General features: G+C 37.3%; 2 protein-coding genes across 2 annotated transcripts; one reads left to right on the top strand and one right to left on the bottom strand.

The window, feature by feature from the left end:
• The first annotated feature begins 250 nt into the window (after positions 1-250).
• ARF2 (auxin response factor 2) lies at positions 251-6008 on the top strand. The gene is made up of 14 exons (XM_089783732.1): positions 251-1092; positions 1229-1341; positions 1593-1688; positions 1791-1847; positions 1965-2120; positions 2213-2297; positions 2525-2615; positions 2720-2884; positions 3054-3173; positions 3337-3412; positions 3520-3691; positions 3783-4720; positions 4800-4990; positions 5081-6008. The coding sequence occupies exons 1-14, from the start codon at positions 948-950 to the stop codon at positions 5244-5246; spliced, it is 2571 nt and encodes an 856-aa protein (XP_089639858.1). The 5' UTR covers positions 251-947; the 3' UTR covers positions 5247-6008.
• Positions 6009-7191: 1183 nt separating this feature from the next.
• LOC110417779 (transcription factor ICE1-like) lies at positions 7192-12013 on the bottom strand. The gene is made up of 4 exons (XM_021430302.2): positions 10498-12013; positions 9206-9430; positions 8049-8219; positions 7192-7587 (listed from the first exon to the last, which is right to left on the bottom strand). The coding sequence occupies exons 1-4, from the start codon at positions 11668-11670 to the stop codon at positions 7504-7506; spliced, it is 1653 nt and encodes a 550-aa protein (XP_021285977.1). The 5' UTR covers positions 11671-12013; the 3' UTR covers positions 7192-7503.
• Positions 12014-14510: the final 2497 nt, after the last annotated feature.

The raw sequence follows: 14510 nt of genomic DNA, 5'->3' as shown, positions 1-14510 counted from the left end.
CATCCAAACCTGCCCGTTAATAGCACGACAAAGCCACTTCCCCATAAAAACAGAACAACTTTCCCACTAACGCCAGGACAAACGACGTTACATGCCAACCCAATCAATCGTCGACACATTATGACGGAAGCAAGGCAAACGTCGTTAAAACCCATACCGGGAAGGGGAAGCCGCCTTTATTAATTAACAAAGAATTTTTCTTGTTTTAAAATTTATATAAGCTGCCTATCTGGTCCCCTTGACTCCTCCCCACCCTGATAAGTCCACCGGGTGTAGCCGGTTTGATAAAGGAGGTCGGACAGGTTAAAGCCGGTTGTTCAGTGGGTTAGAAATTGACCGGGGTTGAAATGATTGCCATTGCCTCCGCGGGTTTGACCACCCTTGGTTAAGTCCCTCGACCCCTCATCAGACAGACACACACAGACAGACAGGGACGAGAAAAAGAGAGAGAAGGAAAAAGGAAAAAACCAGAGAAAGAAGATAGAGAGAGAAAGAAAGTTTTTTTTTTTCAAAATAATTTCTTTATGGTGTGTACGAGCTCTGATTTTTCATCTGCTGCAATTGATATAGGTGGAAGAGAAGATAGAGGCTGAGGTGTTTTCTGCAGAAGGAAGGGGAAGAGTGAAAGCGACTAGAGATAGAAAGTGGAAAGAAAGAGAGAGAGTAAATTGATTGATTGATGCGTAAATCAAGAAGATTGGTGGTGAATTGAGAGAAAAATAGGCTTCCTTTTTCAGGTACTGGAAATTTATTTCTTTGATTTGATCAACGTCTCAGAGAAAGATAGACGAGAAAAGAGAAAGACTTGTGCTTTGAGGTGAAGAGAGCGGCTAGGGTTTTATAACAGTGGTGATGGTAGATTAAGTGGAATTCTAGTTTTAGTTTTAGTTTGAGTGAAGAATTTGCGAGTGTCAGATGAGAGATCTGAGCTAAAAGATTTGGAAGAAATGACTACTTCGGAGGTATCAATTAAGGGAAACTGTGTTAACGGAAGAGGAGATAGTTTTTCCTCTGGTTATAGCGAGCCAAATGATGCAAGGAACACCATGGAAGGGCAAAATGGTCATTCGACTCGTCCCGCTGCCGTCAGAGGTAGAATTCTTTCCTCCTGCCTTCACTCTCTTTTCTGGATTTCTTTTCTCCATCTCTGTTGATGCAGGTTCTCAATTTTGGTTTTTGGTTTGCCGCTAGATGTTTACTTTGGTATTGTTTTGTGTGTGAAAAATAGACCCTGAAACGGCGCTGTATACGGAGCTATGGCATGCATGTGCTGGACCTCTAGTGACCGTCCCTCGCGAAGGAGAGCGCGTGTTCTACTTTCCTCAAGGTCACATAGAACAGGTTTCCCTTCCAACTTCTTTCTTCCAGTTTTCTTCTTCTCTCTTTTTCCCATTTTATTTTATTTTGGCCTCTAGAGGGAACCCGTGTAACTTAACAGTCGTATTAATTTTAAATGTTCTTTTGGGGACAATGAATGTGATTTGAAGTGAGTTATAGTTTCCCTTCGCTTTTCCTGTTTGTTTTTGTTTTTCTGTTTCCATTTCCGGGTTTGTTTTTAATTTGCTCGTTAACCACAAGTTCTGGTGAATCAGGTTGAAGCGTCTACTAATCAGGTAGCAGACCAGCAGATGCCAGTGTATGATCTTCCATCAAAGATCCTTTGTCGCGTGATTAACGTTCAATTAAAGGTTCCTTGCACCTCTTTTACTACGATTTGTAGGGATTTTCTTTTTCTTCTGTGGTTTTGTTTTGCTAACGAGAGGTAGAATCTTCTGCTGTTAATTATATAGGCTGAACCAGATACGGATGAGGTTTTTGCACAAGTGACTTTACTTCCTGAACCAAATGTAAGCTTTGGTCTCTTTTTTGTATTTTGTTACTCCGCAGTTTGCCTTAGGAGTTGATAAAGAGTTGAATTTCTATTGGTTTGTTGATTTCTTCTTTACCCTATCAAATGTTTCCAGCAAGATGAGAACACCGTGGACAAGGAGCCTCCTATTCCTCCACCACCACGGTTCCATGTGCATTCCTTTTGCAAGACCCTGACTGCCTCAGATACAAGCACCCATGGTGGGTTTTCAGTGCTTAGGCGGCATGCGGATGAATGTCTTCCACCATTGGTTTGTGTTTATCTGCTGCGGATGTGTAGTTCCCTTTTGGTTTTCCTTTGTGATAATTAGGCTGTGATTCATTTGGGCATGTTTTGTAACAGGACATGTCACGGCAACCTCCAACCCAGGAGTTGGTTGCTAAGGATTTGCATGCGAATGAGTGGCGATTTCGGCATATCTTCAGGGGTAATGCTTTTACACCTAAATAATTAGACACGCGTAAATGCAAGTTTAGTTTTCATGCTTATACATGATGCACAATGAAATTCAAGGAGTTTGGTCATGACATGTTCATACAAGTTCTGGTCAATGTATTCTTTTATTTATTTAACTTGGTTCTCTTCTGATTAATCAGTTTCAAGTTAAAAGTTGTTTAGTTTACAATTTGATTCAAATTTTGATGGGAATACCAGGTCAACCAAGAAGGCACTTGCTTCAAAGTGGTTGGAGTGTTTTTGTTAGCTCCAAGAGGCTTGTTGCAGGGGATGCATTTATATTTTTAAGGTTTGCCTGCTTTCCAACTTTTGCTGTGGAAAAATGGTGTTTTAGCTTGGAATATTTTGTTTGAGCTTGATAATTAATGCATGGAAATGAAATGTAATTTCTAGAGGTGAGAATGGAGACCTACGTGTTGGTGTACGACGCGCAATGAGGCAGCAGAGCAATGTTCCTTCATCAGTAATATCAAGCCATAGCATGCATCTAGGTGTGCTTGCGACAGCATGGCATGCCTACACAACAAGAACCATATTCACTGTGTATTACAAACCTAGGTACATAGATCAGGCTACCTATTTGCTGTGCTATTACATTTTTACTGGCATGATATTTGACAGCTCCCCAATAGATCAGTGGGTGATGAATTTGCAACTCTAACAATGCTGTTTTTAGAGGACTTTGTTCCTGTTTCTTGTACTTACACTTCTCAATTTTCTGTTATAGGACAAGCCCAGCTGAGTTTATTGTTCCATTTGATCAGTATGTTGAGTCAGTAAAGAACAATTACTCTATAGGGATGAGGTTCAAAATGAGATTTGAAGGTGAAGAAGCTCCTGAGCAGAGGTATGGCTTGTGTCTACCTTTCTTTTTGCTGGCACTATATCCTTCTGTGGCTTTATCAAAAAAATTGTTTTTGAAGTCTCTCGTATGTTACTGCATAAAGCCAACGGTTTTCAACTTGATATGGAGCCAAACTGAGATAATGTTTTCCATTTTGTTATTGCAGGTTTACTGGAACAATAGTTGGAACTGAAGATTGTGATCCAAAAAGGTGGCAGGATTCTAAATGGAGATGCCTCAAGGTAGATTTTAACTTGACCATTTTACAGTTTCTTAGATTATTAAAACAAATGGTAGAATGTCTCAAAGGTTTGGGGATTTTGAAACAATGTTCTAATATCTGTTATAGGTGCGATGGGATGAGACTTCTACCATACCTCGTCCAGAGAGAGTTTCTCCTTGGAAAATTGAACCTGCTTTGGCTCCTCCTGCCCTAAATCCCCTTCCAATGCCCAGGCCAAAAAGGCCTCGATCAAATGCAGTGCCTTCATCCCCTGATTCCTCTGTGCTTACTAGGGAAGGTAGGTCCTGTCTCGTGTATAATGGATTTGTAATATATTTTCATGTAACAGCTCAGTGGGAGAGATCAATTGAATTTCATTCATTTCTCAGGTTCATCCAAAGTTACTGTAGACCCTTCACCAGCTAGTGGGTTTTCAAGGGTCTTGCAAGGTCAAGAATTCTCGACCTTGAGAGGCAACTTTGCTGAGAGTAATGAGTCTGACACTGCTGAAAAGTCAGTTATTTGGCCACCTTCAGTAGATGATGAGAAGATTGATGTGGTTTCTGCTTCAAGGAGATTTGGGTCAGAGAACTGGATGTCTTCCGGGAGGCATGAACCAACATACTCTGACCTTCTCTCAGGTTTTGGGTTAAATGCTGATTCGTCCCATGGATATTGTCCACCCTTAGCTGATCAAACTTTAGCAGCTGGGAATCCAATTAGAAAACAACTACTTGAGCAGGAAGGGAAGCTTGGCTCTTGGTCCCTCATACCCTCAGGGCTCTCGCTCAAGTTGGTTGACAATAATGCAAAGCCTACCGTGCAAGGTTCTGACATGCCTTACCTAGCACGAGGAAATGGTAGATTTAGTGGTTTTGGTGAGTATCCTGTACTTCAAGGTCATAGGATTGAGCACTCACATGGGAACTGGATGATGCCTCCCCCAACCTCATCTCATTTTGAGAGTCCAGCTCATTCAAGAGATTTGATCTCGAAAACATCATCAGTACAAGAGCATGAGGCTGGAAAATCTAGAGAAGGAAACTGCAAGCTCTTTGGCATTCCTCTCATTAGTAACTCTGTTTCGTCAGAGCCAGCAGTCTCCCATATAAATGTGTTGAATAAGCCGGTGGGTCATATGCAACCTTCCTCACACCAAGTTCGTGCGTTTGAATCTGATCAAAAGTTTGAAAAGTCAAAGGTCTCGCAATTGCCGGAGGGCCTGTCTGCATTTAATGAGCAGGACAAAACGTTTCATCTGGGTCAGCCCCATACAAGAGAGATTCAAAGCAAACCTGCTAGTGTTTCAACTAGGAGCTGTACTAAGGTTCTTTCACTCTCTTGTCTTGATAATATAACTTGCTGTTATGAAATCTGTAAGGAACTTGATCATTTTTATTTTTCAGGTTCACAAGCAGGGTATTGCTCTTGGTAGGTCTGTGGATCTTACAAAGTTCAACAACTATGAAGAACTGATTGCTGAATTGGATCAATTATTTGATTTTGGAGGTGAATTAATGGCTCCTAGAAGGGATTGGCTTGTTGTTTATACTGATGATGAGGGTGATATGATGCTTGTTGGAGATGATCCCTGGCAGTAAGGATTCTTGTCTTCATTCGAATGCATTTCACTTGTTTCATATGTTTGATGGCTTACATCATTATTAAATTCTTCCTTGTAAATTAGGGAATTTTGTGCCATGGTCCGCAAAATTGGTATCTACAGTAGGGAGGAGGTCCAGAAGATGAAGCCAGGGTCCTTGAGTTCCAAGGGTGAGGATAATCCAGTTTCTGCTGAAGAGCTAGATGCCAAAGAAGTGAAATGTCCAGGATTTAGTGCAGAGAATTGTTAGGCTTGGCTGTAATGGTTCTGAGTAATATTCTAGGTGCGTATACCCTCCTGACAATTTCCAAAAGTATCGGATCTTGTTTTGTATAGGTTGTGGAAAATGATCAATTTGAATTGACCATCATGTATTTGCCTTTGATGCTGCCTCCCTCTTTTTTGCTCGTGTACCTTGTTCCAGCATCCCAAAGGTTATTTCATCGTAGGTAACATGTGCCATTCTTGTTTCAGCTTTTGGGTGGAGGCGTCAGGAGTGCTATAGTGACATTCCAGTTGGTTAGAACTTGAATTAATTGAGTTGAAATTGACTTGTGAGTCTATATTGGCAGCAAGTTTGTCTCAGAAAGTCATAGATGGCACAAATGGTATGTCCAGTTTTGGAAATGTTGTGGAGGTAGTAGTGTATGGTGTCTTTTATATACATAAATATGTATACCCGAATTTGAATTCCAAGCGTGGTTACACCAGCCTTGCTTTTGCAACCATCCTCGATACCCCTTGTACAGAGATGTTTTACCCCCCTTCCCCCCTTCCCCCTTTTCAACCTGTGAATGTAAGTAAGTTAGTACACAATCTAATGTCTTTTCAAGTAAGCATATCATTTTGTTGGTTTTTATTGTATTTTTTATTCAGTAGTGCACATTGTTATTGGGTGCATTTCTGCAAAGATATTGTCTTTGCTATATAGCTGGAAGTAGTCAAAATACTTCTGCGGAGCACATTATTTGTAGCGGTGTGTTTTTTTATCAAGTAGTAGAAAGTTAAATCAGTTTTCTTATTTGTTAAAAATCTCCTCTGTGATTGTGGTTGTTGAATCTGTTGCAATGTGTTGCTCGATGCCCTTGATCCTTCTCAATGTTGTGAAAATTTTGGGGTCTTGTCTGGATATTCTCTCTGTAATAAATCAAGGAAGCAGGGTTTTGAGTGGCCATTTGTCTGGTCTTGCCTCGAACCGAAGGAGATGCTGTGGGATGTGGGTCGTTGGTTTCTATAAGCGGGAAGGATATAGATTGGTTAATCCTTGCTGAAAACCGATAACTAATGTAAAAGAAACGTTGGGACTAACTGTAATCGCATCCAAAACAGTGCATCAGTTATAAGGGTGATTGGTACATGAGTGCATGAGTATTAACTTCTCTAAACGTCAGTGGTTTCCAGGAACTTCACCAGATTGATTTCTGGACGTCACTGTTGCAAGATCCATTGTATCGAGCAGCTCGGTAAGTGCCTGAATGTTAAAGGCGGTTGATTTTTAACTATAAACAGTGGAATTCCGGTTCAATGCTGGCCGCCCGAGTAGTGGGATTGGGTTTGAATAATCAGCATTTGGCTGATATTATTATATTAATTTCTTTGCTCGACTTCCTCCTTTCTGCTTGGAAAATGTAAACATGTATATAGTCATAGTCTGACTAACATCTCTTCCTCGAGACCAAAGGTGGGAAAAGTGCAGAGCCCCTGGTGGGAGCAAATTACATCAGGGCCCCATTCATTCATTGGAGATAATAATAAACCTTTTACTTCAACTGGGACATAGTAATTTTGACAGCTTATCCACGTTGGAGGTGCACCACATGTTCTTTTGTTGTGGCAAAAGGTTAACAAACAATTACATGTTTACTCAAAGCTAGTCTTTGACGAAAGCAGCAAAAGTCATGCAACTTACAAGGTGGCTTGTTGGGGCAAGTACCATAACCCCCTCGCTCATACTAAGTCACGATTAATACCAACCGACTAAATCTTTGACTTTCAGAACTGAAGACAACGTGGTACAAAAATGATACTACCGCCTATGTTTTTAAGTTTCATACGACATAAAAGAAAAAGAATAAATTAACATAAATTAAAGGCCCCAACTTTCCTAAAGTCTTTTAAAGCTTACGGTACCATCTCTAATAACAAAAAATCTGTCGTCTCAATTTACAGGTGAAGTCAAAAGCAAGACAAGTTTTAAATCAATTGAAAGAATGCAGGAAGATGCTTATCTATCCAGGATCAACAAATATGTGCTTTTAAGTTAAGCTAGAAAAGGTTTAGAGAGAATCTGGCTAAATTTTAATAGCAGAAATTTATTAAGAAGCTCAAAAAAAAAAAATAGCTCAAAGATTACAGATTCTCAAATTCTTCCAAAAGCTTTTAGTTCAAACTAATTTAAAGCTCTCAAGGTTGGACTCGTACACACTTGAAACAAAATGCACCTTGCTCACTTTCTCTTTGGAGATAACAAGTCTGTTTGTAGTTCAGATACAGTTGCTGAAGAAAAACTATATCATGTTATGGAAGCCGGCCGAATCCAGAAGTACAGCTTTGATCTGCTCAGGATGGATGTCCTGCCCTTCCTTGCATTGCTGAAAATAGGAACACACATCAATGATATCTGAATCATCAAATACTGGAAAGAATAACCTCCTCTCTATTACTTGCATTTCAAACCACAAAGGAGAAAGTGATGCATCGATCTTCAGATGCTTTTCTCAATAAAAGTAAAAGGACAAAACGGCTCATGCACATCAAAATCAGGTGGAAAAGCAGTTGAAAAGATTGAACTAAGTGGATAGTAAAATCATTCAATTTTATAAAAGATTATAATAGAGGGGCAAAAAGAGAAGCAGGAAAACGTTGTATTAACTCCCCCAGTTGTTTTTTACCGAGGATTCGCAGCTTGGAGCAATACATGGGTTCAGGCTTTTCATTTGTTTGCTTTTATGGGGAGCAGGTAAGTTTTACAAGACTCACCATCGATTTAAACATCCCATGGCGAAAATTTTAAAAGCGAGTGAGAACACTTTACGATGGTAAGAAATTGTACCTCGGCTCGAAAGATATCCATGGCAAAACCATTGAAACAGCTAATGACTGCTTGCTGGATGTCTAGCCCCAGGTCGTCCAAAGCCCTCATTGTGGACAGCAGGAGGCCTGGTCTGCGGCCACAAAACATGTGGATGTTTACAGCTTTTCCTTCTCTCAGCCTTACTTCAACCTGTATATACAGCAAATTAAAACCAAATGATTCAGAAGTTCTGTAACCACGACAGCTAAATTAGTTAGTATCACAATTTGTATAAAACATACAACATGACTCGTCTGTAATGCCGCCTACATGCAACCCACATAAAGGAGAGTGCAGAGAGAAAAACCCATGACCCACATTCCCTATTATGCACCTATGGACTGATTTTACCGGATATGCCTGCCAAAATACGTTCACTATTTGGCAACCAGTACTGGCAATTCGTGTTTATGCCTTTTAACCATGTTTATGATACAATTAATTGAACGTGTCAGGATCATAAACATGTGACATAATACGATATAAGTAACACGTTTATTAAATGAGTTAGGATAAATTTTATATGATACAACACGATTTATAAATCGTTTAAACAATTAACATGAAAACACGATTAATATAATTAACTTAAAATACATACAGTTGTAAATAAAATATAATTTTATTGCTCAACTCTAAACTAATAATCCTATGCAGCAAGTATAATAAAATTCACCATTATCATTAATTATAATGCAAAAAGTATTTATATGAAGTTTAAACGGGTCATAAACAAATTATTTAAATGTGTTTACATGATTAATTAAATAAGTAATAAACAGGCATGGGTTATACAAATATACAATAATACGATTAACTAAACATGTCTTAATCGAGTTTGGAGGGTTTTATACATTTAAGACACAAAACACGATTATCCTTAACTCAAACTCACTCAACTTGATGTTGTGTTGTCGTGTCCTATTCAAAGTTACTAGGTCTAGTGGCAACCCACGTGGATGAACATTTACATCTAATGCATGACTAATTAAATACTGATCTTGCTCAGACTCAGAAAGTGAGAAACTAGATATGGTAGCAGAAACAAATTTAAGTATGCTGGAAATAAAAATGAGTTTATGATATATGATAAGAGAAAAATGAGAGTAGCTCATAGCATAAGGAGACGAATTTACCCTTGCTGGCTGCCCATTTGGACTGGGTAATGAACTGGGGCAAAGTTCATCCTTGATACGACTGGGCAAGGTAACTGGCGTGGGCGTCAGAGGATGGAAGCTTGTTGTAGGTGTGAGTGAAGAGCTAGGAGGGTTTGACTCCAATTCATTGTGGAGGTCATTGATCCTTTGCAGAAGTTCCTTCAGGTACTCAATTGCATCCCCAAGAATAGAAGCTCTATCCATCTATTAGTAGAAGGGTAAAAGTAAATCATACTATTTCTAAGAAGCAAAACTGAGAGAATATGAAGCCTTCCTTAGGAAGTGAAAGTAACATGTTCTTTGTTCAAGTTGGATGGGATTATAAATTAAATTGTGAAGTTAATGAACAGAAGCACAAACATCTACAGAAGAGTCCAGCAATTCTATCTGAAAAAGGTTCTCATATTAGTTTTGATGTTTGAGAACTTCATGTGTACCAGTACAAGGCAAAGGTACCTAGCCATTCTGACCCTAAGAAAAGTCTCATCACTCAATCTGAAGCACAGTATTGGTGAGTCCACACCAAAATTTTCTTTGACAAGAAGCCTCAATTATCATAGACTCATTTGAAATTGCTTCAGTAGTTCTTTTTTTTTTTTTTGTACTTTATAACAATTAATGAACTGCAGATACTTATTACCCATTATTTCTGTTTATAGCCATATATTTTCAACCCTAGAACATGAATTTAAACGACAAATCACCCTGAACAATTCAAGTGTATAAAAATGACAAAAACAAGGAAAGTTCAAGATAAATAGGCTGGAATAAGAAAAAGAAGCAGTGCAAAGGACAAGGGTGAACGCTCGGCAAAAACAGGAGGCAGCCATCAAAGGCTAGAGAAGAGAACCAAATGCAGCCATAGAAAACGAAGTATGTTGCTGCCCCAATACAAAAGACAGGATAAATATATATATATATATTATATAATGCAATTATCGAGTGTTACTTTACTTATGGATGACTTAAAAGAACTAACTTGCTGGAATGTGGTCCAAAGTGAAATTTAAAACACTCTACCAGAGTCCATGTGAGAGAAATGAATGCAACTTTCTCAGAGCATTTTGGGGGAACATGTAAAAACAAAAGATGCCACTCATTCACACATAATACAAAAACATCAACCACGAAAACAAAGATAAAAAGTCAGAATATTTGATATTTCTGAGGATCTAAAATAACTCAATAATTCATACTTGAATTCACGAGATAAAAACGAAAAGAGAAGGGGGAAAATATAGAAAAAAGAGAAACGTGAAGGAAATTCTTACTTTGCTAATCTTCGGAACAACAGACCGCAACATGTATAGCCTATCATTGAGTTTCTTTCGACGGCGCCTCTCAGCCATCAAATTCTTAGCAGGAAGCCCTTTCTTTTTACCCTTTTGATCTCCTCCAGTGACAGTACTGTTTGCATTCGAAGTATTCCCACCATTTTTAAGAGTTTCCTCCACCTTGTTATTCTCAGTAAACTCATCTGAATCATAATTTAGAGCAGACCCATCAATACTCACATCTTCTAGATCATCTCTATTGATAATATTCCTCTTCTCATTCTCTTCATCCATTTCTTTTTTCCCTTCATCTCCCTCAATTCCATTCAGAGCATTAACCTTTCCTCCACCTAACAACCCGAAATTCCCTCCATTATCAGCTAAATTCTTCCTCAAAGCTGCTCTTTTTTGGAAAAGAGTTGGTTGTGCTCCGACTGAAGGAAAACTTTCCAGTGGCCTTAATAACTTCGACCTATTTAAAAACAGAGCAGTTCCAGGATTCTCATCAAATCCTTGAAAACCCGCGAACCCCGCACCATTTTCCGGTAGCTGAACCATCCTAGAACTCGAAAACTGAGTCTCGGCACACAAATTAGCAGTGTCTATCTGATTACCATGGCTTAACTCAGTGAAACTACCCAAAACCCCAGCATTTCCCCTGTTCAACAGAGTAGTAGCATTTGTTGCTTGGTTGTCAAGGAACCCAATTTCGCTCAAATCAAACCCATGCTCTAAAGGGTTATTAGAAACAACGTTAAGGAGTGAAGATAAGGTTGGTTTTGGTTGCAAAAAGTAGTGTACCTGAGAGGGGTCAAGATTGTTGAAAACAGAGGAAGATGGTGAACAGGAAGAGGAAGAATCCACTGGATGGTGCTGCTGCTGCTGCTGATGATGATGATGCAGCAAAATATTATCTTGATGGTCAGCAAGATTTGGTGAGAATGAAAGGTCTCTAATATCTTGATGGCTTGAAATACTGTTGTTTGCTACGTACCATTCTTCTTCTAACATGGATTTGAATGTAGATAACGAACCCATCTCTTCTTTGTTCTCCATGATAACACTATTGTTATTGTTGCTGTTGCTGTTGTTGGTCCTGTTCCATGAAGCAGATTCTTCATCTTCTTTATCTTCCATCCAAACGACACCGCCGTTCACCCTCGAAAGCATGGTTTTTGGACAACTCTTGGCTCTGCAGGACTCTCTTTTTTTTTGTTGTATCGGGAAAGTGAGAGAAGCAAAAACTAAGTTTGTTTTTGTTGAGCGGTTATGGACTTAAAATAGTGAGGAAAAAAAGGCAGCTTTGAAAGAGAGAGAAAGTGAAGGGGACGTTGCAGAGGGAAAAGGGCAAAAGCTTTTTGATTGTATCAGCGAAGAGAAAACAAAAAATGCAAGATGTCGATTTTAGAGAGCAAAGCATAGACTGTGACACGCTACTCCTTCGAACGTTACACTAGTCACTACTGCCCGGTTGGCTCTACCTGATTTTTTCTTTTCTTTTCTTCTCTTAAAAGATAGAAAATAGAAATTTAAGCTGATGCAGTCCCCAACTTGTAAAATTAAAGCCACATGTGCTTTGTTCTATAATAATAATAAGTTATTACGAGTAACTTTTATGAGTAAGTTGGTATTTTTCATTATTTACCAGATGACAAATTTCACATTCTCAACGTAATAATGAATATTTAATAACCATTTTACCTTATGACTGATAAAATATTACGTCAAGCAACATGAATTTTGATTTGATTTATTATATAAACTATGAATATGAAATGCACACGGTGAATAAAAATTAACATATTTTTTGTAGTTCAAAACATAAACAATATTTATAAATTTATCTAAGTATTTAAATTTTTCATCAGTAAATAGATAAAAGTAACCATGAAATCATGTTTACTTATATCTTATCACATAATTTATATTAAAATGTAAAATTTAAATCCTTTCTCTTGTATTCAAATTCTTTAGTGTTAAGTTTTTTTTTTAATTTTTTAAAATTAATGTATATGTATGTATGTTTACGTTTTAGAACACTTAACGTGAATTGTTTACGTTACGAACTAAGGAGGACCCAATTTAAAAAAGAAATCAAAAAGTCTAAGCCGTATTAACAAGAAAAGCAGCTTCCTTCTTTGGCTTTGGCGATGATGACATTAGGCCTTAACAAGCCGTTTGGCAATTTGTGTACCCTTTTTCTTTGCTTTTCCCATTTTCCAGTACATATAAGATTGCACAAATAAAGCAAATTATTATTACCCTAATTCATATTCGAATTCATTAATATTTAAAATGAGTATTTTTATTTAAAAATTTTAATTATCATTAGCATATGTTGAAAAACAACTAAAGCATATTGATATTACTTTTTAATTGACTTTCAGAAAACAAATACACATTGGTAGTACTTTGTAATTGACTCAGTGTGAGCAATTTAGTTGCAAAAGCATCACAAGATACCAAATAGGATGTTGATATTTCATCTTCCCTACTTTTTTTTTTTTTTATCTTGTGTAAAATGCCAAACCCTAGTACCAGCAATGAGTTAAAATAAAATATAACCAAATGGGTTGGCGTATTTAAGTCGTGGTCCCAAGTGTTCCATGTCTTGTTCCGTTGTTTCTCTGCAATTTGGCCAAAATCAACCCTTGTTCGATGTATTGTGACAACATAAAAGGTAAAAATTTAATTACCATTTTACTTATTACTTCAATTTTATCATTTATTTTTGAATGGGATATAATTTTATTATCTTGTTTTTTTTTTTTAATTTGGTTTCAAAAATTATAAAAACTGACAACACAAAAATATTTTGTTAGGAAATAAAAGAACAACATTTTACAAAATTTTTAAATTTTAATTATTGTTTAATTAACTTAAATATGTAATAGTAAAATTGTACTTGTTCAAAAGTAAATAGTAAGTTTGGATTTTATCCCAAAAAAAAAAAAAAACTACCATCACATGTTAAAAGAGAGAGTAAAAATAACTGCACAGAAACTCTACCTTGAGTGGTGAAAGAAACATTAAACCTACATTATGATTATGGATTTAACTTTTTAAAGGGTTTTGTTTGGTAAGAAAATTTATTCATGCTAGCTATAGTAGCCCTGCCAACGAAACGCTCTTTAATTCTGGAATTCTTGCCATTGGTGAAAGCCAGTTGAGACTGGGTTTTCACCCTTTGTTTTGCTTCTAAAATAGAAGAAATTAGTTTAAATACTTTGTCTATCATAGAGGGTAGATTCTGGAACAAGGCAACAGTTACATAGTATGTTAATTTCTCCATTTTTTAAAAAGAAAGAGAATGGAAAACGGAAAACATGCTTTCTATGGTGATTACAACGCTCTTGCATTTATCATTTCAGAAATAATTATATACTCATTTGGTTATAAATTAAATAAAGTAACAATAATTTAAGTTTGGCGTAACGGTTGTCACTTTTTTTTAAGGGATAAAATTTTCAAATTTAAATTGTATTTCATCAAAAATAAAAGAATGGTATAGAATAACATATAGTTTAATTAAAATACTCTTACACCTCTAAATTTTAATTAAAATTCTAAACAGTTTAATTATCCAGTTGCTTTGAGATTGAAGGAAGCTTCAAAAGAACTAAGTCAGACGTTAACATAAGTCATACATTGATGAGACTAGAATAATAGTTGTAAATGAAGACGAAAACTTGGGTGGAAGCACTTAGGAGGGGTGGGTAGACCTTGACAAATTTCACAAAAACAAAAGCCAAGTGCATGGCCTAAATATTCATTGGAAGTAGAGGAGACAGGGTAAAGCCTGGAGGCATTAGCAGGATCTGGATAAATAAGGCTAATGTCAAATGTCAAAGCTATATATTGGTAGACATAATTTGCATTCAAGTCAAGAAAAGGATTGAAGCTTGTAGCAGGAAGAGGGGTGAGGAGTAGTCGTAGTGACTATTTACAGAGAGGGATAAAGAGAGGAAGGGTTCCCAAGTATCTCGTGACACCCTTCATTTCAGTTCACC

The sequence above is a fragment of the Theobroma umbraticum genome, unplaced genomic scaffold (assembly GCF_002168275.2).
Source record: "Theobroma umbraticum cultivar Fairchild unplaced genomic scaffold, ASM216827v3 scaffold_50.0, whole genome shotgun sequence".
Classification (NCBI taxonomy): Eukaryota; Viridiplantae; Streptophyta; class Magnoliopsida; order Malvales; family Malvaceae; genus Theobroma; species Theobroma umbraticum.
This window is presented reverse-complemented; position numbering and strand designations above follow the sequence as displayed.

Bases quoted from the DNA above. Each gene is read 5' to 3' on its own strand.
- ARF2 (XM_089783732.1), top strand. From the start codon at position 948: ATGACTACTTCGGAGGTATCAATTAAGGGAAACTGTGTTAACGGAAGA. The intron at 1,342-1,592 runs GTTTCCCTTCCA...CTGGTGAATCAG, and splicing joins CTCAAGGTCACATAGAACAG to GTTGAAGCGTCTACTAATCA. The intron at 1,848-1,964 runs GTAAGCTTTGGT...AAATGTTTCCAG, and splicing joins CTTTACTTCCTGAACCAAAT to CAAGATGAGAACACCGTGGA.
- LOC110417779 (XM_021430302.2), bottom strand. From the start codon at position 11,670: ATGCTTTCGAGGGTGAACGGCGGTGTCGTTTGGATGGAAGATAAAGAA. The intron at 9,431-10,497 runs GTAAGAATTTCC...TTCTACTAATAG, and splicing joins TTGTTCCGAAGATTAGCAAA to ATGGATAGAGCTTCTATTCT. The intron at 7,588-8,048 runs GTACAATTTCTT...TCCTATTTTCAG, and splicing joins TGGATATCTTTCGAGCCGAG to CAATGCAAGGAAGGGCAGGA.